The sequence below is a fragment of the Nomascus leucogenys genome, chromosome 2, assembly GCF_006542625.1.
Source record: "Nomascus leucogenys isolate Asia chromosome 2, Asia_NLE_v1, whole genome shotgun sequence".
NCBI lineage: Eukaryota > Metazoa > Chordata > Mammalia > Primates > Hylobatidae > Nomascus > Nomascus leucogenys.
The window spans coordinates 18075182-18098158 of NC_044382.1; the positions used below are offsets into that span (position 1 = coordinate 18075182).

Here is a 22977-nt window from a genome sequence, read left to right on the forward strand (position 1 = left end):
CTCCTGTCAGATCAGTGGTGGCATTAGATTCTCACAGGAGTGCAAAACCTATTGTGAACTGCACATGCAAGGGATCTAGGCTGTGTGCTTCTTATGAGAATCTAATGCTTGATGATCTGTCACTGTCTCCCATTACCCCTAGATGGGACCATATAGTTGCAAAAAAATAAGCTCAGGGCTCCCACTGATTCCACTATGGTAAGTTTATAATTATTTCATTATATATTACAATGCAATAATAGAAATAAAGTGCACTGTAAATTAATGCACTTGAATCATCCTGAAACCCCTGAAACCATCTCCCCCTCCCCACTGACTGTGGAAAAATTGTCTTCCACAAACCAGCCACTGATACCAAAAAGGTTGCGGACCACTGGGTTAAAGTCAGGGCATCAGCAGTTCTGGTTCCTCCTGGAGGCTCTGAGGGAAGGATCTATTCCTTGTCTTTTTCAGTTTCTAGTGGCTGCCTATAGTCCTTAGTCTGTGGTTCCTTCCTCAGTCTTCAGAGTGCACCACCCCAATCTCTGCCTACATTTCCCTCTCCTCATCTGCAGCAGTAGCCCTCCTTGCCTTTTACAAGACGCTTGTGATTACATCATTGGGGCCACTTTCATAATCCAGATACTCTTCCCATCTCAAGATCTATGACCCAATCCTATCTGCAAAGCCCTTTTGCCATATAAGATAGTATATTCACGGGGCCCCAAGGATTAGGATATGTCCTGGGGAGAGAGGGGGTATTATTCACCCTACCACGGGTATTATGGGAGCAGCAATGAGGAAAGTCTTTCTTGAAGAGGTAGCCGCTAGAGCTGATTCTCAAGTGGAGTAGACATTTGCCAGAAGAGGAAGATGGCAGAGCCAAGTGTAGGGGCTGGACGTTGCAGGCAGCTGTGAACAGAAAGAGAGAGGCCACTCTTAGCCCCTGGAAAATCACAAAGCACAGAGGCAGGAAGGAAAATGGTTTTGTGCAGAAGAGCAGTTGGCTGTTGGATGTGGCAAGAGTAAGGCCAAGAATGGAGACCAAAGCAGAGCCAGCCTGTGGCCCGAGCTGAGTGAGAAGCACCGTGAGAGGTGGAGACAGGAGTGATCTGGAGCCCTTTAAGTTGATCCTCAGAGTGTAGATAAAGAGGGGCCAAGACTCCCCACTGTCTATGGCCTTATTCTAAAAATGATTCTCAGGATGCTAAAGGAGATCCCAAAAAGAACCAGGGACAATCAAGAGAAAAACTCATGTCCTGAGTCCAGAAATATGCAGACCCGAAACCAATCAGCAGCAGTGGTGTTTGCTGTTTACTTGCATTAGTCAGAAATCATAGCCATTGCTGTTGTTAGAAAGATGGTGTCTGAAAGGCTGAGAACTTCATAGGGGCTCAGAGAGACTTTGTGTGCCACTACAGTGATGACGAAGGGATTGAGTCTTGTGGGTAACCTGGAGTTCCCAGGTGTGTCTAATAGCACTCTGCTTGAGGCTGGCTTACAGCTGTAAGGAGAGAACCTGGGGGAGGGGAAGCAGGGAAACAAGAAAGCTATTGTCCCCTCTCCCACCCTCTCCCCAGCCCATTTGGCCACCGTCCCCAAGATGCTGCAGGAACTGTTGCTTCTGCTTCAGGACAGGTTTTTCAGGGCATATCAGCGTGAAAAAGACATTTGAGATCATCTCACTGTGTCTCCAGAAAAAGAAAGTTAATGATTAAAAGGTCACAGGACAAGATAAGGCACAGGCAAACCAGAATCTGCTTGGCAGATTCCCCAAAACAATAAAGAAATGAAGAAAGTTCATGAGGAGGGTCAGAATTCTATTCTGAGTTAACAACTCATACACAGGACTCTGTTGATGCCTAATTAAAGCACAGCCCTATAGAAGATGAAAGCTCTCAAATGAGCACCATTCCACCATTCTTGACCACATGTTTACTTTGATTTTGTAAAGGTGGTGTTTCTTGTTTCCTCACCAGAATACTCTGCCCTAGGCTTCCTAACCATCCAACACCTGCTGGGGCTCTAGGACCCCCCTCAAGTCCTCATCCATTCAGCCTTCTCGGGCTTTTCCCGTACTCATCTTATTCCCTTAAAGGCCAGTGGCCCTTACTCTGTGCCATGTGTTTTGTCCTTAGTCATCTGCTTTATAATGGTACCTTCACATAAATAGCTTCATGTCTGTAAGTTTCCTTTCTTCTGTTAGGTATGACAGCATTTGGCCCAAACTCCTGGGCAAGGAAGCATCTTTGGGTGCTGCAACATCATCTGTGCCTTTTATTCTCTATACTTCTTGGAGCTGAGAGCATTTTAAACATTAGATTATTCTATTTTCACAATAACTCTATAGTGAAGGTATTATTACTATTTAACACACAAGAACACTGAGATTTAGTGAGCTCTATAACAGGTGCTGGATGCACTTCACCTTACATAATCCTCAGATAATGCATGTTATCTCCTTTGCAGATAAGGAAACAGAGTTCAGTCTGTACCTGGTGCTGTTGCTATGGGCTGTCACAGCATTCTAGGCTCTGCTATTGCACCTCTCATACTGTATATGATTTGTCCTTTTATGCCTGGCTCCCTAATTTGGAAGCAAACTCCACAGGGACAAGAATTAGTACTAACTTCTTGAATTAATCAATGTTAGACAGAGGGAGGGATGAATGGGTAAACAGAGATGGATGGATGGATGGATGGATGGATGGATGGATGGAGGGACTGATGGATGGATAGATGGGTGAGTAGATGGGTGGATGGATGAATGAATAGATGAATCTAGAAAAATGGATGAATGGAAGGATGGATGGATAAATGAAAGGAAGGGAAAGAAGGAAGGAAGGAAGGGTGGGTATAGGGGTGGGTGGATGGAAGGATTGATGGATGAGTGGATAGACTGGTGAGTAGATGGGTAGGTGGATGGATGGATGAATGGATAGATAAATGGATAGAAAAATGGATTAATGGCAGGATGGATGGGTAGATGGGCATTAGATGGGATAAGAAGGGGGAGACTAGGGGACAAGTCTCAAGGCTCCCCACCCATGCACAAAAGTGTGCACCACAGAACAAAAAGAATAAATATTTCTTTCTCTCTTTCCAGCCCCTATTTAACAAGACTTAATCAAAACATAAGTAATCCTCATGCCAATCTCCTCTTGTAAAACAAACTTAATGCCTATCAAGGGATTGAAATGTATACGAAGAACCACTTTAGAGCAACATGAACACATACACATACACAAACACACACACACACAGCTACGTTGTATGGAAGAAGGAGGGGTCCTCCAAAGCACACCCATTTCTAGGAATGTGTCAAGGGCTGGTATAATTGACCAACTTTAGGACTTAGTAGAGATTCAGCCTCATTCCGGGTTTTGCCTCCTCTCAGGTCACAGCATCTGGAATGGGACCTTTGAAGAACACCCTCCCTTTGATGTGCCAGATGCCAATGGCAGCTTCCTTCCCCGTGCCCTTGGGGGCTTCTACATGTTCCTCACAATGATTATCCTGCTCCAGGTAGGAAGCCCTCCCTAACTAGGGGCCCAATAAGATATGTGGCCAAAACTCCTACAACTTTGTAAAATAAAGAAAAAACAATGCTGGCCACTAGAAAGTACAAACTGGATTGAGATGAGGAGATGGTCATCGCTTTCTTGTGCGTCTTTGTAAGTATTCACATTTTGGGTGATTTAAGGACCCAGCCCTGCCTTGTGGAGGGGACTCTGCCCCCAGATAATAGCTGGAGGGAAATATTTATTAGCTTTTCTATTTAAGATGACAGCAGTGACCCATATGTGCCCGTCCCTTTGCCAGAACAGATAAAACATGAATGATCTAGGAACAAAAGAAGATAAAGTAGCACAGTGAGCTACAGAGAACTCTCTGCCCCAACACTGAGAGAGAGAAACCACGAGTTAGTGTTTAACATTTGATACATTGAGAAGGAAAAGAACAGAACTGGCCCAATACAGGACAGAAAAAAAAAAGAGAGCACCTACAAAATGTGAGACAGTAATTGATGAAGAGATGAATTTTAAAACCTCCATGTCTCTAAGAAAATACAATCAATGAAAAGATGAGGGAAGTTGTAGTTTTCCTTTTGTGGAGCTTCATCTACCATTTCTTGTAGTATTGGAGGATGTTTCATTGCCCTCTTATTGGTGAATATTTTCCATTCATTTTGCAGAGTAATCTATTTTAAATGTGAATTAAATCATACCCCTCCTATGTACAGAATCCTCTCATGGTTTCATATCCGCTCAAAGTAGAATCCAAAGTCCTTACTGTGGCTGATGAAGCCCTAAGTGATCTGGACCCTGATTCCCTCCCTGAGCTCCCCTCCTAGCCCTCTCCTCCTCCTCACTCACCTGCCAAGGCCTGCTCCCTCTTACTCCCCAAACGCCACCCCCACTGCCAGGCCTGTGCCTGCCTTTCTCCTCTGCTCGGAATACTCCTACCCCAGATAACCTCACAACTCACTCCCTGGCTTCCTCATATCTCTGTTCAAAGGTCATGGTTTACAAGCATCCCACCCAGCCATCAGTCTACCCTCTTTACTTTTCTTTATTCTTCCTCGTGTGACTTACCACCACTCATATATATTTATTTGTTTGTTCTTTGTCACTGGAAGGCAAGTTCTTCAAAGCCAGGAATTATGTACTGTTAACTCCCATTTCCAGGACTTAGAACAGCATCAAATGCACAGCAAGCACTTGGTAAATACAAGGTATTGAATCAGTGGGGAGAAATTAACAATAGGTCTGAATACCTATAAAAGTGGGCAGCAGCCCTTGGTGGCACAGAGATCTGAAGGGAGTCAGGGGACTCTAAGCAGAGATGCTAAGTCTCCCTCACTGCCTCCCAGCTCAGTCACAGACAACCAATGGTGAGTGCCTACCTTGTACCAGACATCCCTGGTCAAAGAAGACATATCTGTTTTTCAGATTCCCCTAAGAATTCCAAGGGATGCATGAGGTCATTGACCATTAATTTCACAGAAAGAGTCTGTCCTGTGAGCTGACCTCAACTTTCCATTAAATGCCTTTGCTACCTGCTAGTGAGGATCTCAAGGGAGGGAACCTGCCTGGTTTCTGAATGGTAGAAACTCATCTCTTTTCAGGTGCTGATCCCCATCTCTTTGTATGTCTCCATTGAGCTGGTGAAGCTCGGGCAAGTGTTCTTCTTGAGCAATGACCTTGATCTGTATGATGAAGAGACCGATTTATCCATTCAATGTCGAGCCCTCAACATCACGGAGGACTTGGGCCAGATCCAGTACATCTTCTCCGATAAGACGGGGACCCTGACAGAGAACAAGATGGTGTTCCGACGTTGCACCATCATGGGCAGCGAGTATTCTCACCAAGAAAATGGTACGAGAGCTCCCAAGGGCTCCATCCCTCTTTCTAAAAGGAAATACCCTGCTCTCCTAAGAAACGAGGAGATAAGACATTCTCCCAGCTCTCTTAGACGCTGTGTGGCATTTCCACAAGTTGCTTCCTGTATCCCTGTGGTCTTCCTTGTCACAGATCAGGGCTGTTCCAATTAGTTGTAAACTTTCATTTGTTTACAAAAGTTAGAAGTTATCCCATATGTGGTTACCCTTCAGTTGATCTTTGTCTGGTGCCAGACAAAGCACTTTATGAGACAAGTTTTTTTATATGTCAGCAATGGATTGGAGACATTTCCCAATTGTGTGCCAGTCACACAACAAAGGCTTGGGAATTTCTCAGGCCACCTTACCTGACATGTCAGGGCAGGTCTGTGTCTAGGTGCACGGTCAGATTTAACACATCCAGAAGATGCCTTGTATTCTAACAGATCTCTTAGCTTGTCACTGAGGCAAAGTTTTGATTTAGGAGATAGGGCTATAAAATGCCTGGATTGTTACCTTGCATGGACTGAATATGACTCATAAAACTGACCTGATTCCTTCAGCCATCATCTGCCCAACTTTGTCCCCCTCCCCACAACACACATACACACACACACACACACACTTTCTAAGAAAAGAAAAGAAATTCTTTTTTTTCAATACTTTAAGTTCTGGGATACATGTGCAGAATGTGCAGGTTTGTTACATAGGTATACACGTGTCATGGTGGTTTGCAGCACCCACCAACCCATTATCTACCTTAGGTATTTCTCCTAATGCTACCCCTCCCCTAGCCCCCAACCCCGATAGGCTCCAGTGTGTGATATTCCCCTCCATGTCCATGTGTTCTCATTGTTCAATTCCCACTTATGAGTGAGAACATGCAGTGTTTGGTTTTATTTTGTGTTAGTTTGCTGATGGTTTCCAGTTCATCCATGTCCCTGCAAAGGACATGAACTCATCCTTTTTTATGGCTGCATAGTAGTCCATGGTGTACATGTGCCACATTTTCTTTATCCAGTCTATCATTGATGGGTACTGGGGTTGGTTCCAAGTCTTTGCTATTGTGAACAGTGCTGCAATAAACTTACATGTGCATGTGTCTTTATAGTAGAATGATTTATAATCCTTTGGGTATATACCCAGTAATGGGATTGCTGGTCAAATGGTATTTCTGGTTCTAGATCCTTGAGGAATCTTTGTCTTCCACAATGGTTGAACTAATTTACACTCCCACCAACAGTGTAAAAGCGTTCCTATTTCTCCACATCCTCTCCAGCATCTGTTGTGTCCTGACATTTTAATGATCGCTATTCTCACTGGTGTGAGATGTTATCTCATTGTGGTTTTGATTTGCATTTCTCTAATGACCAGTAATGATGAGCTTTTTTTCATATGTTTGTTGGCCGCATAAATGTCTTCTTTTGAGAAGTGTCTGTTCACATCCTTCACCCACTTTTTGAAGAAAAGAAACTCTTAAGACAGCAGCATTCATTCTTTTGAGTGTGAGGGATGGAGAAAGAGAAAGGTGGAGAGAATATTATAAGCAGCTCTATCCCCTTTGCCATGGTGATAGCAGAGCATTTACATGGGAGCTTCTGGTCTCTTTGTAATAATAATAAGAGCCACATTACAGGTACTTAGAGTATGCTAGTTATTTTAACACATTGTATCATTAAATCTTCAAAACATCCCTATGAGTTAGAAACCTAAAAAACAAAAAAAAAATTCTGAGGAAATAAAGTGACAGGTTATGTCAAAGCTCAAAGTCACATAACTAGTAGGTAGTCCACTAGAGTTTGAATCTGTGGGACTTAGTTTTACCCTTCTTTCTCCAGTCTTGGTAGCCCACATGCCAATTTTTCAGAGTAGCATAGGCTCTTCCCATGCTCTTACCCCACCCCAAAGTCTAGGCTTTCCCCAACATGGTCCAGCCAAGTTACAACTGGTACACTAACAGGACTCCTTTCTTGCAGCTAAGCGACTGGAGACCCCAAAGGAGCTGGACTCAGATGGTGAAGAGTGGACCCAATACCAATGCCTGTCCTTCCCGGCTAGATGGGCCCAGGATCCAGCAACTATGAGAAGCCAAAAAGGTGCTCAGCCTCTGAGGAGGAGCCAGAGTGCCCGGGTGCCCATCCAGGGCCACTACCGGCAAAGGTCTATGGGGCACCACGAAAGTTCACAGCCTCCTGTGGCCTTCAGCAGCTCCATAGTAAGTCTCTGACTTTCCCCTTTGAACTGTAAGTGTTCTGTGGGAAGAGATGGGAGGGTGCTCTGGAATGTGAAAAAGAAAAAATTGTGCAAACCCTGAAGAGCTTTCAAAATGGTGCTCTTGGTTTTGTACATAGTCCACACATGTGTTTTGTTGGCATAGACAATTCTTGTTCATTAGAAATGTTCAATGTTTAGAAATCAGAGATTTTATGTAAGCATATAGATTTTTTTGCTTCTTTTAAAAATTGAATTATAAAAATTCTCTACACTAAGCCAGCATTTCCTCATGGCAACAATTGGCTTGTGTTGAGAGGTCCCTAACTCTTAGACTGGGCATGCCATCTTCAGCTCATCACAGCCCTCCACCCACCTTCTCTATGTATCCTGTCACTGAGGTGGAGGCAACTGCATACTCATTATGCATGTTTTTAAAATTATACAGTTAGGAGAAATTAGAAGTATTTGTTATGCTTATGTTTCTATAAGGGAGAAAAACAACAGATAAGCCTGTAAGGCATATGTGTTTAAAGAAAAATGGAAGAATATACTTTTTGGTGATGAAAAATAAGTTTTAAATAGTTATGAAGCAAATAATATCTATGTCAAGATTACCCAGCCCATTTCATTCCCTTAACTAACTCCCTTTGGCCCTTATGGGCATTGCTGTTTGTGGCTTTCGTCTGGGGCTTTCTGCATATGGTCCTTTCACATTTGATCCACTGGGAGAGCCATCAGCAAACATCCAGGTAGCAAGCAAAGAAAACCAAGTTTCTCCCCAGAGATTACACAGCATTCTTAGAAGTCAAGGCAAGACCAGGGCTTCTGCCCACTGTCCTATTCCTCTTTCCTTTGCACACACTCTTTCTCCAGGGAACATAAAAACACATCATCTGGAATCTCTGCACTTGCACAAGAGGCCACAGGGAGCCCCAGCAATCTTGAACAAGAGGTACATACTAACAGATGGGACCTAAAGGACTACCATCCCTTTATTAGAAAATCGGATTATAAAAATGATCCTTTTGGCCCATTTTTTCCCAGTCTTTTATTTCCCCCATGAATACACACACACATAACTACATATATTTAACATTTTTTGTAATCATGGTACATCTCAATTGTAGATGCTGGGATTTTCTTTAACTTGATATCAAAAACATTTTCCATATTGCTACTTAGTATTCATAACCAAGGACTGTGTTTTCTGACTGTGACAAAGAAGAAACACTGTGAGCCTGTGTTCTGGGTCATTACTCATCTTACTTTGGGTGAAGACAAAGTTGAGTTCCCTCTCGGGTTATTGTCATGCACAGAAATGCAATATTAGCAAGGATAAGACAAGAAGAGTGTGTTAAGACATATGACCTTCATGAATACACAAGCGAAATGATCCATAGATGTCTTCAGGAAGATTTTCATGTTTTTTTTTTCCTTTTTGATTTTCCCAAATGAGATAAAAACAAGGTGTTGCTTAGTACAAGGTGAGCAATGGCTACATCCTTCTGAATTTGCCCCCCATAAAGTAAGCTCTCTCCCGAGTTCTTTTTTTTTTTTTTTTTTTTTTTTTTTTTTTTTTTTTTTTTTTTTTGAGAGGAGTCTTGCTCTGTCGCCCAGGCTGTAGTGCAGTGGCGCCGAGGCTCACTGCAAGCTCCGCCTCCCGGGTTCACGCCATTCTCCTGCCTCAGCCTCTCCTGGTAGCTGGGACTACAGGCGCCCGCCACCACGCCCGGCTAATTTTTTGTATTTTTAGTAGAGACGGGGTTTCACCATGGTCTCGATCTCCTGACCTCGTGATCCACCCGCCTCGGCCTCCCAAAGTGCTGGGATTACAAGCGTGAGCCACCGCGCCCAGCCTAGTTCTCTTCTTAAATATTTGTAAAATGACCTCAGTGGATTCTCATTAGGCACAGATTCTATGTGTCTCGTTGGCAGCTTCCAGTTCTAGATACCACAGGCATCCCACGTGCCTGAGTATGTCTCCCCTAGAAAATGAGGGGGAGAAAAAGGAAGCTTTCCTTTGTGGATCTCAGTTGAGTCACATCAATTCACTGCCCCTTGTTCAGTCTGACAAGTCTCAGCAGCCCAAAAAAACTGCATCCCTGGACCAGGCAGTAAATCTTGAATGCAGGGCTTTTAGCTGATGGTCAGTGAGAGGGACACACTAACCCCAGAGCTATCTCCAGATCCCAGATGTCATCATCCTGCCCTGGCTGGCAGTCCCAAAGGCAAGTTCTGACTAAGTTCATTCAGGAGCAATAAGGAAATTGACACGAGTTAAGTTACAATTCTTGTTGCCTAGTGAAGGGAAGATGGTGATATGTTCTTTTTATCAACAGCTAAGTATACTCTTATGTAATCGGGTCACTTAAAAATCTGGGGTTAGTGGAACAATTGTATTTTTGAGTAGTTTTGAGGAAGGGCACTGGGCTAAGAGTTAGGAAATGGAGGTTCTGGTTTTAGTTCTGCTACTGGCTTGCTGGCTAACCTTAAGCAACATGTTAAACCTCCTTCTAGGTCTCTGTCACCATCTGAAAATACTTTACTTACAATTCTCACCAGGCTGTTCTAAAGATCAAATAACATAATGTTTTGCTGACCTGCAAGCTAACTTCCAGCTATGAATTAGGCACATGTGGAGTCTAACGTGTCAGGTTTTCATCTCAGCTACCCCATGTACTAGCTCTGTGACTTTGGTGGGCTTACTGAAATGGAAGCCTCAACCTACCCATTGTTAAAATGGAGATAATTGTTCTGGCTCATGAGTTTATTTTGAGGATTTAATTCTTAAAATCGTGTGTTCTGGACAGATACCTAATGGAAGTTTTAAATGATCTTTCTAAAGGGAAGCTGTCTGCCTTGAACAAATGTTCACATATCTGATGTCATAAAGAGAAAATGGGGAGTTTCCATAAAATACAATTGTTGAACCCTCTCCCCTGAGATCCTGGTGTATTTGGTCTAGGGTGAGTCCTGAGCACTTATATTTTAATTTCTGATGATTCTAGGGAGCAGCCAAGATGGGGACCCTCCATAAGCAGGCCATCACCCCACCAGGAAAGAGTCTTCACTTGGCTCAAATTGGCACTTTCTACAGCTTGGGAGGCATTTGCTGAAGGGAGTGAAGTATGCAGCCTTTAAGGACTCTTGTGCTAACCCATCAAATACCTCTAGCTGGTGTCAGATCCTTGAAGTCATCCCTAGAGGCTCCTGTGGCAGCCCCAGGTGGCTGTCTCGGTGCCCACCCCCACCCACTCTCTGCACTTGTCCCCTTCCACCTGCCTTCTGTGCCTTCCTGCACCTGCCCATCTGGCACCCAATCTGTTCTGATCATCTCTTGGAACCACCAGTTCTTTACCTTCCCTTAGTGAACTCAGTCAAAATTTGCCTCTGAAACCCCCAGGGAGCATTCTGCCACCTTCTAAAGAAGCCAGTTGTTGGTTTCCTTGGCCCTTTGCTCTAAACCAAAAATAAGAATCAACAAAAACAGCAACAACAGAAGCTGTTTTTTCTTTTACTACAAAAAACCAAGAAACCATCAGTGATTGTCACCTAATTGCCTGCAATAAAATCTGTGGCTTTAAGGTGGGGGTAATATACTTATAAAAATGGTGAGTTGAGTCCCAAGCCAATGTTTAATAGTACTGGCAGATGGAAAATGAAATGGTTTTTTTTTCTCTCCTTGTCTGTAAGCAGCCAAGATTTCCGCAGAGAGTCTTTGTTTAAAAATGCCACTTGCAGAATGTTTTTCAGCGCCATCAGACCAAAGAATATCTTCCTAATCATAAAATTTGTGTTGGGGCCAGTTAGGCTCCTCCAAACTTCCACACTGCTTTCTTTGTGGACATCCCCCACCCCCGCCACCCCACCCTTCCGAAGAGAATGCAACAGAGAGGAGCGAAGGAGGTGTCATTGGACCTCTGCCTCCTTTCACTAATCTTGGTCTGCCTTTCTTTCTTTGGAAGAGATTTATGCAGCACTCCCAGTCTGCTCCAAATCGGTGGGACAGCCCACATACACACACTCCCACTGTAAGGTTAGATAAGAGTCCTGATTTAATTAGCCAAGTATACAGAATCTTTCTGGAAGTGATGTGATCACACAGGGCAGGAAGCAGTGAAGCCTATCTGTACTCCCTTTGTCCCCATGTCTCAAATTGGGGTGGGGGGACCCAGCCTCAGTGACACTGTTCACGAGAGGTAGGAACTGACAAGATCTGGAAAACTCCTTTCTTGCTTCACCACTGAGTTTTTTTCTTTGGGCTTATGCCCCGTTTGGGAAAAGCTTCCCCTAACAATCCATGTGTTCCTTTTTAAGTGAGCATTTACTAACACTGGACTTTCCCAGTTTTTGATTCAAACCTAATGTCATTAAAGCCAGAGCCTTAGACAGGACAAAACCATCACTGCCCTAAATAGTGTTAGCCTCCAGCTCCCCAGCAACCAGGAAAATGTTTCCATAATAGTCCTAGCCCACAAGGTTACGTAATTGAAAGGAACCAAAGGCTGATGGTGGAAAGTGTCCCTCCCTCCTCTCTTCCCACCACCTCAGGCGCAACCACGATTAGCAGCTTCTGTGTGTCCTTCCCAAAGGTGTACAGAAACAGACAAGTATGGCATATACACAAGCACATCTTTCACAAGTGGAAGCATACCGTTCCCTCTCTTTAGGACTGTGCTTTTTTAACCTAATGAATTTTAAAGAATATTTCCTATGTGTAGACAGACAGGTAGACATTCAATAGAGAGCTGCCTCATCTTTTTTTTTTAAATGACTGCTAGAATTTGTTGGATGGTTGAGCCATCATCTGTTTATATATGTGTTTAAGTTTCTCTACAGTATTCTTAGAGCATAATTGCTAAATTGGCCAGTATGTGCATTTTTTTATTCTGGTTGATTCTTCCCAAGACATTGTACCAGTTGAGACACTCACCAACAACAAACAGAAGGGCCTGCTTCTTCCCACCTCTGCCAGTGTCTACATTTCTTTAGAAGAGCCTTTCATTTATTGGGTCAGTCAACAAACATTCAGTAAGCATCTACTCTGTGGCATATACTGTCCTAGAGACTAGGGACATGAAGTCTAATAGAACATTGCTCCTGCTTTCAGGATCTTACAGCTCAGTGAAGGGGCAAAAGGAGCACCAGTGACTACGGGACGATGCTCTCTGGGCTGGGATGTGTGGTTGCAGAGGTGCTATAGGAGCTTAGAAGAGGTGCAGCTATATCATACTGGGGCATCAAGGAAGCTTCCTGGAAAGGTTGGCACCTGGGCTCAATTTTGAGACAGGAGTAAAGATTAAAGAGAGGAATAAGGAGACCACCTAGTGAGGAGTGGGTGAGGAGTGCAGGTTGAGAGAGGAGACAATCTGTAGAAGCAAGATGGAGAATTGTAGTTCTTCGGAGTAGCTGGAATGAAAGGTGCAATCCAGGGAGAGGAGGAGGAAACAGAGACATAAGAGGAACTATGCCATGAAGGATTTTCTTCCAAGCTCAGGAACCAGGGTTCCTGTTTATTTCCTTCTCTGGATTCCTGTAGCAACAAACTGCTGTACCCAACCTGTGATAGTCACCCATCTGAACTTGGGCGAGTTATTATTAAAACTGAAAGAAGAATAGCAGAGTAGAGTTTGGCCTACTTTTCCCAGCCTTCATTGTGGGAACACATCCCAGCCAGAAAGGAATGGAAACAATAGGGTTGCCATGTAACACAGAGCCTTGCTACTCAAACTGTGATCCTCGGAGCAGCAGCATGAACACGTGAAAGTTTGTCAGAATTGCCAGTGCTCAGGCCCCACTCGGAGCTGCTGAATTCGAATCTGCATATTAATGAGATCCCCAGTTGACATGTGTACATGTTAAAGTTTGAGAAATGTTGGCATAGCGTTAAAAGGTTTAGACTTTGGCATCAGGCAGTACCGAATTTAAGTCCCAGCACATTATCTGCGATTTTATGACCTGGGACAAGTTACTTAACTTCAATGAGCCTCACTTGCTTCATAATTAAAGTGGAATGATACTAACTATATCAGTGCTCTTAGGATGATTAGATAATGGATGTGAGAGCACTTAGCCCAGTGCCTGACTTTGTTATGCTATGCATTCTCAATAAGTGTAATCCAATGATAATAGGACCCTTGAGGATATCATTTGAGCTCAAAAATCAACTTCCTCAAAGGGGGTTTGTATGCATTTTAGGTGGTCTACAATGGAAAGAAATCCAACTAGTTGAGCGTCTGCCTGCCACAAAGCTCTTACATAAAAAACTGGTGGCCCCACAAATGTATATTTCCTTTTCTTCCGAGAAATAGTCTGGACAACGGTCAGCAATGGGTAAGGACACTGCTTTCTTTCTAAGTGCTCTAAGTGCCAAGTTTCTAAATGTTAATGGACCACATGGGAAACCAGTGAGCTGGAGCAAAAGGAGCCAATGAAGAGCCTTGCCCTGTGGCAACAAGTCTGTGGTGACTGGATAAAGGTTAGCTGACATCTGTTCTGGCACCTGCAGGATGAGCCAGAGCCTTTTACAGAGAAGGCTTTTGTTTTAATGCATTGCTACAAGATTGGATGGAAATATATCAAAGAGTAGTTTTAATGAACAGACAGCAGGAGTTATCAGTGGTGAGCTATTGTGGTATCCTAGAAAGGAGTCAGTTAACAAATGTTTTGAGTGCTTACAATCCACCAGGCACGAGGGATACATCAGAGACAGTCTCTGCCCTCATAGCACTTACAGGCTAGTGGGTAAATGAATATGGACTAAATAACTTGAAACATTTTAACTGTGTCAGCATTTGGAAATACATAATGCATAGCTTGGAACAAAGCGGTGTGTTTATAAGAGGATGGGAGTCAGGTGGTGTGAAAACTGTCCTAGTTCTGACCCTAAATCAATGTGTGATCTCAAGCAGTTTCCTCCTCTCTGACACTCAATTTTGGCATCAGGAAAATAGGGGATTTAGCTTTGACATCTCCAAGTTTGTTCAACTTTGGGTACATGTGATGGTAAGATTTAACAGCACCTCATTTATGTACCCTCCCCCTAAAAAAGAAATCTATTTTCTGAAAAAAGGAAATTTTCCATAATCCCTTTTGTTACTCTCATGAACTATCTGCTGAGCCTTAAGGATTAGATATACAAATGCATCTATTGAGTTTGAGATGCCCAGACGCTAAAGACCCTGGGTGGTAGCAAGTCTCAAAGGCCACTTCTTTCACATACAGGATCTTGCCTGATATAGGTGTTAAGATTATGAATTCTAGGGTCAGACTAACTGAAATCAACTGAAAGAATTCCTCCCACTTACTGTGTAACCTTGGGCAAGACAATCAACTTCCTTGGGCATCAGTCTCCTCATCTGAAATACAGAGACAATTGGGAGGATGATGGTGCTAAATAGATAATGTTACTGCAGGGATATAACGAGATCATGGATGTACCAGAACATAAGAAACACCACATGAATACGAGCTGTCATTACTCTGTTGAGAAATAGGTTTGGAGTTCCTTGAGTGGTGTTGGTGACTTGATGACAAACACTGGATGGTCCCTGGAATCTGGTTTTAGAAGTTTGCAGAGAAACATTAATAAGAGAACATACTGTGACCACAGAAATGAAAAACCTTAGACTAGCAGTTCAGGAGTCTGAGCTCTGATTCTGGCTTTACACTAACTCACTAGGCGACGTTGGTCAAATCAGCCTGTCTCTATGGGTTTTAGTTAAGTCGGGATTCATTTCATCTCAACTTGGGACTATGAGAGAATCTGATGAGGTTATATAAATGACATTGCTTGGGAAGGTAGGAAGAGTTTCACAAATGTGAGCTCCTACTAGGAAGACTGGAGTCAAAGGCAGAGAGCATGGATAATGTGTGTGCGCGCCCTTCTCAGGTTTTTGGAAATAATGACACCACATGGTGCGGATGGTTCACACAATTGTTTTCAGGGCAATGGAAGGAAATGCAGGTCTGATTCAGTTTTATTAGCCCTCTTGCTTCTGATAAGCAGATTTTTTTTCTGGAAGTTGTCTTCTTACGATGGTATGAACAAGTTGGGGAGTGACTGTGGACTCTTGAAGAGCACCCAGAATGAAGGCTGGCATTCTTGAAGAGTGTGTGCTCCGTTCTTGGGGGTATGTCTGAGTTTCCTCCCCCTCTGGCTCTCTCCTGTGCCAGCAGCCCTAGGGAGGACAGAATCAGACCTCTGGGGAGTCATTGCATTTGGTAGTCAGAAAAGTCTGAGGCCTCTTTTCCCATGGGTTTTTTTTTTTTTTTTTTAACTCTCAACTTGGGTAAAGTTCATTGGCCCTCAGTCTTCACCCTGCACAAATTAATCAAGATTCCCTCAGTCTATCATTTTTAGCCATTGACTCTCTTCTAAACTGTGATTTAGCTGTGAACTCTGAACACTGATAGGAATGGTCTTATGTGAAAGCGTTGTGCAAAATGGCTTTTGTTATATCTAACCATTGAGAGCTGGCATTTGTTGAGCTTCTGCTTCAAAAAAGCTGTAGTTAGAGCTCTAGGAAATACAGCCTCATGGAAAACTCAACCTCTCTATCTTTGAGGCTCTTACCTTATCTCTAGAGAGATTAAACATGGACATAAGAAAAGTGAATTTAAAATACAGGCCAAAGCAAGATGCCAGCGGGGAAACAGACAAAGCCAGACACCACTACTGCCATTGCCACCACCACCTCTGCTCTGGTTAAGATCTCACTGCCTGAGAGAAGCTTTTCTGGCATCAGATCCCTGGGGTAAAATAGAGGAGCCAGAGCAAGAGAAAATAAACCAACAAGTAAAATATAGGTCAATATGTAGTGAATTCCAAAGGGATGGTTCAAGTGGTAACTTCTACAAAGATGTGAAAATTTGGAAATCCATGGGTCAGATCCAGCCCTTCCTCTATTTTCTTCTAAAAAAAGAATAGGAAGAAAAGAAAAAAAAATAGGGCATGCATTATCTTTGCTTTATCTTGAAAAATCAAGAGACTTGGCAAACTAGACCAGTATTGGAGCATTACACTCAGCAGAGCAGTAGCTACCCTTTAGATAGCGGTAGGACTTGCTAGGTCTCATAGCTCCCACCACCCCATAATGTCCTCCACTCTACATTGGCCCACCTTCCTCATTCACTTTACATGCCTGACTCCTGTGGACATTCTGAGTTAAGAATCTGCTATTGTGGTTCAGGAGAAAGAGAATTCATTGTGAGCTATATAGAATCTCACAGATAAGTGGGACTTCCTATGGTTATTGAAGTCTAGGTAGGATTTTGGTAGGTAGAAGAGGATTTTTCAAGCAAAGTGTGATCAGAGGAATACAGGAGTATACATCCAAGAGGCAGCAAACAGACCACCAGGCTGAGCTGAGGGTCCATGTTGAGAAGTGTGGGAATAAAAAGAGTGAAATGCAAACTGTGAAAGTATCTAAATGCCAAATAATTGATCACACTAACAATGGATATCTCCTGAAGGTTTTTTGAAGTCAAGAATGCCAGGAGGAAATGGAGTTTTAAAAAGACCGTGCAGGTGATACATAGGAAGGATTAGAAAAAAAAAAAAAAGGTGAGAGGCAACAGTATTAGTTTAGAGGCTGGTGCAGAAATTCAGGATTGAGGGGTAGAGGGTCTCAGCATGGCTGGAAGCAACACAAATGGTGGGAAGACACTGAGAGTGAAGAACTGTCAGCATCTGGTCATGGATGGACATGAGGCACTGAGAGGCAGGAAGGACTCAAATAAGAATTGGCAATGGCCAGACCTGTGGGAGAGAAAAACATGCTGGATGCAAGACTGCAATGAAGCTGCATCATCCTTTCCCCAGGCATATGAAGATTCTTCTGGAGTGGGCTTCCTTCCCAGAAACGACTCTCATTCTGGCCTTTCTCTTCCAGGAAAAAGATGTAACTCCAGATAAAAACCTACTGACCAAGGTTCGAGATGCTGCCCTGTGGTTGGAGACCTTATCAGACAGCCGACCTGCCAAGGCTTCCCTCTCCACCACCTCCTCCATTGCTGATTTCTTCCTTGCCTTAACCATCTGCAACTCTGTCATGGTATCCACAACCACTGAGCCCAGGCAGAGGGTAAGGACCAGCGATGGCTGGGGAAGGCGGGTAAAGGAGGTAGAGAAGTAGAAGCCAGGGTAGGGGCGAGGGGAGAAGTTCTGATCAGGGAGACATGAAATTTGGGTCCTAGCAACAGTGTCATTTCACCACAGTGAAACCTAGAATAGGTCTCTTACCCTCCCTGGGTCTGTTTCCTCATTTTTAAATAAAATGGAAAAAGATATATATGAGCTTTCTGTGTAGCTTTCAAACTTTGTCTATGTGTCTGCAGGTAGACATTAAGAGTTAGTGATTACTGAGCACTTGGCTTTATGCCAGGCTCCATACCCAGCACTTTACCTGTATTATCACTTAATCCTCTCACCTCAGCAAATCTATGAGGCAGGACCTTGGATTTAACAAGCAAAGAAATAGTGGCTCAGAAAACTCAAGGTAATGAAGGACATATGGCTCATACATGGCAGAACCATCTATGTGATTCCATAATGGTTTCTAGTAATAATTGTGCTATATTGCTCTCTGTTTTTATATATGGGTTAAAAATAATACTGTGTATAATGTTCTTCCCATGGAAAAAATGCTGCTGAATGGTCATGCATGTAAAGTTATACTCTGAAATCTACTAAAGGTGGATTTGCCTTCAATCTTGCACAGACTCTTAGCCAAGCACCCCTGTGAGTCACTGAGAGAATAATTAGGTGGTACAACTTGCAACTATGAAACCAAGACAAGAAGTTTCACCCAGGCACTAAACCACAACCTCCCTTCATTATGCCCAGATTCCAAACCACCCTGAAAATCACTTCAGCACTGAAAAGTCAGCTAGTTATCAGAAGTCTTCAGGAAGTTTTTGGAGGCAGAAAGCTTTATCTTAAAAATTAACTCATTTTTAAGAGGGGAAGAAGTACCATTTGGGGAAAGACAGTATGCAACTCCCAATTTTCAAGTTAATGTGGGAGCTTCAGCTGGCAGGTAGCTCAAGAGCCCAGCCTCTGCAGTCGAGCAGACCTGGGTTTGAGTTCCAACTCTACTCACTACACACTGGGTGATCATGGCCAATCTATGTAGACTTTTTGTACCTCAATGTCCTCAGCCGTAAGTTGGGTTGATGATAGCAACCCACAGAATTATTGGGAGGATGAAATGAGATACCACACTCAAAGCAGAAGCATTTATGGTGAGAGTTCAGGAAATGTGAACCCTTACTATGAGTTTCTGATTCTCATCTCCTTTTCCTTCCTTTTTCCATGCTCAGAGTGGGATGATCAAAAGATAGTGGAAAATGACCATTGTCAATGCTTAGAATCTCAGGGCTGGAGGAAAACATCTGGCTTCACATATTGCAAAAGTACCTTCATATTCTGCATAAGACAACTTGGTATTATTTCCAACATTGAGAGTAATATTCTATTTTCCTCCTTTGGCCACAAGGTCACCATCAAACCCTCAAGCAAGGCTCTGGGGATGTCCCTGGAGAAGATTCAGCAGCTCTTCCAGAAGTTGAAGCTATCGAGCCTCAGCCAGTCATTCTCATCCACTGCACCCTCTGACACAGACCTGGGAGAGAGCTTAGGGGCCAACCTGGCCACCATGGACTCGGATGAGAGAGATGATGCGTCTGTGTGCAGTGGAGGTGACTCCACCGATGACGGTGGCTACAGGAGCAGCATGTGGGACCAGGGTGACATCCTGGAGTCTGGGTCAGGCACTTCCTTGGAGGAGGCATTGGAGGCCCCAGCTCCAGACCTGGCCAGGCCTGAGTTCTGTTACGAGGCTGAGAGCCCTGATGAGGCCGCCCTGGTGCACGCTGCCCATGCCTACAGCTTCACACTAGTGTCCCGGACACCTGAGCAGGTGACTGTGCGCCTGCCCCAGGGCACCTGCCTCACCTTCAGCCTCCTCTGCACCCTGGGCTTTGACTCTGTCAGGAAGAGAATGTCTGTGGTTGTGAGGCACCCACTGACTGGCGAGATTGTCGTCTACACCAAGGGCACTGACTCGGTCATCATGGACCTGCTGGAAGACCCAGCCTGCGGTGAGTCCTGCCTTACCAGGGTTCCAGGCACAGAGAGAGTTCTATAGTTTAAGCAGCAGCGTGGAATGGTAGTAAGAAGCTCAAGTTGTAGTGTCACCTGGTACAGCAGGTCCCAACTGGAATACAGACCTACAAGAGGCTTTCCTCAAATATCCTTAAAACATGCTGCATTTTACAGCTCCTGGACCAAGGGAATCACAGTGTCCATTAGCATATTTAAAGACTGTACAGTCTTGTAGCAGATAAACATCTTTAACTTCATCCCAGTTTTCTAAACTTATTTAAATATGGATTATCCACACAGTCTTTTGCACTAGAGCATCCATTATCTTACCATGGAACACATTGTGGTCCTAACTCTTCATTTTGGAGAAAAGCAAACTCAACTCAGAAAGAAAAGTGACTTACAAGAGGCAACATGGTTAACTAATGTTAAATCCCAGACCCTGGTATCCTGAATTCCAGGTCAGAGCTTGCTTCATGCTGCCAGAATTCTGCACAGGGCTTGGTGTACTCTGGGAAGCCTCAGGTGTTCCTCTTTATTATTCTTTTCCCCAGCCTCCCCCAGATGATTTTCATAAACTCTCACTGAGCCAGAAAAATGTTCCAAAGTCCCTACATATCAGTGTCCAATTTTGGAACAGCATGAATTAGTGTGCAGCCGCTGCCTGATTGCTAACAAGGAGAAGACAGTTATGGGGCTATGATTCTCCCAGGTTAGTAGATTCCAGCCAAGCTTCAGAATTGCCCAGGCAGCCCTGTGCCTCCTGCATTATCAGCCATGGATCAGGGCCAAGAGGTTTATGGGGATTGATTAGTGTGTAGAATGGGAAGGGAACTAATTAGTTCTCTTTATCCCCAGACTCGGCAGACAAGTGAATTCAGTACTTCTGAGTCAAGGGACCCACGGCACTCTATCCCTCAGCAGCCAGTCATCCAAGCTGCCCTGGAGATGTCTCTTTATTTGCTCCTCACCTGATTGCAAAATGGATTAGAGATGCTTTCAATAGAAGACACACACACAATGTTACTATAAGAATTGAGAAGTAAAACTTTGAAAGGAGGGAGGAAATAACCTCAGGTTTAATAATATTTATGGTGTTTAAATGTTCAATTTGATGCTGAGGTTCCTGGCAGCCTAAGCAAGAAGGTAAACTCCAAGGCTTACAAGTAAAAGACAAACAGGTTTAATCCCAGGAGCTGGTGGCTTTAAAAATAAAATATTGTAAATAGTGCCGAATCAGGAGATGCACAAATGAAGACTATGCTTAAGGCAGCAACAACATCTGAAAAATGAGAAAATAATCTTTGAAACAAGTTTTATATTATATAAAAACAGCCTTGGAGTAGTAGCATGGAAAAATCAGTTTTGTTGGACTTCGTTATACTTTTCTGTTAAGAATTATATTTTTAATTTTGTATTATATACAAGGATGAGTGAGGTATACAAATTCTGTTCAATCTTAGGACCTTTAAAAATCTCAATCCAGCCCTGGCAAAAAATGATTCTGAAGCTTAGCTCAGTTTTACAAGCGACTGATAAATGATGTCTGTGGCAGTTCAGATACAGGAAGTGGTAATGGCATCAATCCCACACCACACCAGCCAACCTTGGCTGAAAAATTCTTATTATAGAATTAGATAAAGGAACTGGAATTTCAAGAGAAAAAGACAAATTACCTCTGACAGAAACTTACGTACAACTTTCAAAGGGGACTTTGAGCAACACACATACTTTTCACATTACATTCATAGGAAATGCATAAAAGAATGTTTTCTCTAAACGTATTTCTTGCATTGAGAGAAGGCCTAGCTCAGCAAAACAAATGAGGTGAGGAACTTAACTAATGAGATCCAGGCTTGTAGATGTCTTGGGACCTAACTTGACATAAGACCGCAAGTAGAAGACAGAGAAGATGATAAATAGACTTAGAGAACAGTTTCCAAAGTCAGTTGGCCATCCAGGGATAAACTAAAAACACCTTAGGTAACAATGAAGATTCAAACTTCTAGTCCCCTGATTCAGTTGGGCTTTAACTGGACCTGAGAATCTCAATTATTAAATTCCCAGGCGGTTCTCATGTAAACAGCTGTTGGGGAACAGTACCTTAGACCACCTACCTTCCTTACATAGCACTTTATTCAGCCAGGCTTTTGATGAAAAGATGTAGAGAGCAGACAACTTAAGGACTCCCTGCATTATCTTCCAGGGCAACCTGACAGTCAGGAGAGCTCCTTCAGGTTTCTAAGGTGGGCTGTAAGGGATTCCTTCTCTAAAGAATTTGTAGTCTACTACAGGAGATTCTAGGGTATTGGGGATGGGGATCCCTGAGCATTTGTATGTGGCCTCATGGGGGACAATGGCTATTTGACAGTGCCTGACATTAATATGGAAAAGCAGCTGAGAAAAATCCGAGCCCGGACCCAAAAGCATCTAGACTTGTATGCAAGAGATGGCCTGCGCACACTATGCATTGCCAAGAAGGTAAGAACAAATTCCTCCAAGCATGCTTTGAATATCATTAAATAGCTGAATGGCCTTGACCCTGCTTCTTTTTCTTTATAAAAGACCCTTAGAGGTGGTTGTTTTAACATTTTCAAGATTAGCTGTTCTGACTTGCCACAAAAACCCAAGACACTGACAATTTTGTTGAAGCCAAAATCTGAAGAGCTAGGTCCCATAGCAGTGTGGCTTTGCCATGCCCTGCTTTTCATTATGTGTGTAATGGGTAACACACAACTCATGACATTTTTTCAGTTATAATTTTGAATTCCAATTATATTTTTTAGATATGCATTATTTTCCTTTAAATTTGGGGAGCTTTTATATGGTCACATAAAAATCTAGATTTCTGGTTTCTTTTAAAAATGTTGAGGATCTGGCCCACTGTGTTTTCATTCTGGAATGGAAGCAATCAGCTACAACCGGGAAGAAGTTGATTCCTGTGATGAGGGATATGTTCCGCTGTGTTCTGTGGTTGGCCACAGTCCCTACCATTCCCTATCACATTGCACTCAGCCCAGCCATAGTTTTGTAGATTACCTAACTCATGCTTTGCAAGATCTTTGACTTTGCAGCTTCTGCAAGGCAGGCAGACAGGCAGGCAGTGAGGGCTGTGAATTGCAGAGTGTGGACACCAAATGAGTCACCTAAAAGCAAAGCTAATGGGGTGCTATGATGGGCATACATTTCTAGATGGCTAGACATGGGTTCTCTTACATAAATCCCTAGGGCTTTTCATGTCTTTTATGGTTCTTAGGGCAGCATTAGAGATCAGGAGTGCCCACTTTAAAGCCAG

General features: G+C 43.4%; 1 protein-coding gene across 2 annotated transcripts in view; it reads left to right on the forward strand.

The window, feature by feature from the left end:
- ATP10B (ATPase phospholipid transporting 10B (putative)) overlaps positions 1–22977 on the forward strand; it is a 280412-nt gene that overhangs the window by 209361 nt on the left and 48074 nt on the right. For both annotated transcript variants that reach the window (XM_030825602.1, XM_030825591.1), the window contains exons 10-15: positions 3377–3504; positions 5108–5360; positions 7339–7577; positions 17470–17661; positions 19075–19678; positions 22054–22163. In XM_030825602.1, the coding sequence (XP_030681462.1) occupies positions 3377–3504; positions 5108–5360; positions 7339–7577; positions 17470–17661; positions 19075–19678; positions 22054–22163 (1526 nt within the window). The remainder of the gene's footprint in view (positions 1–3376; positions 3505–5107; positions 5361–7338; positions 7578–17469; positions 17662–19074; positions 19679–22053; positions 22164–22977) is intronic.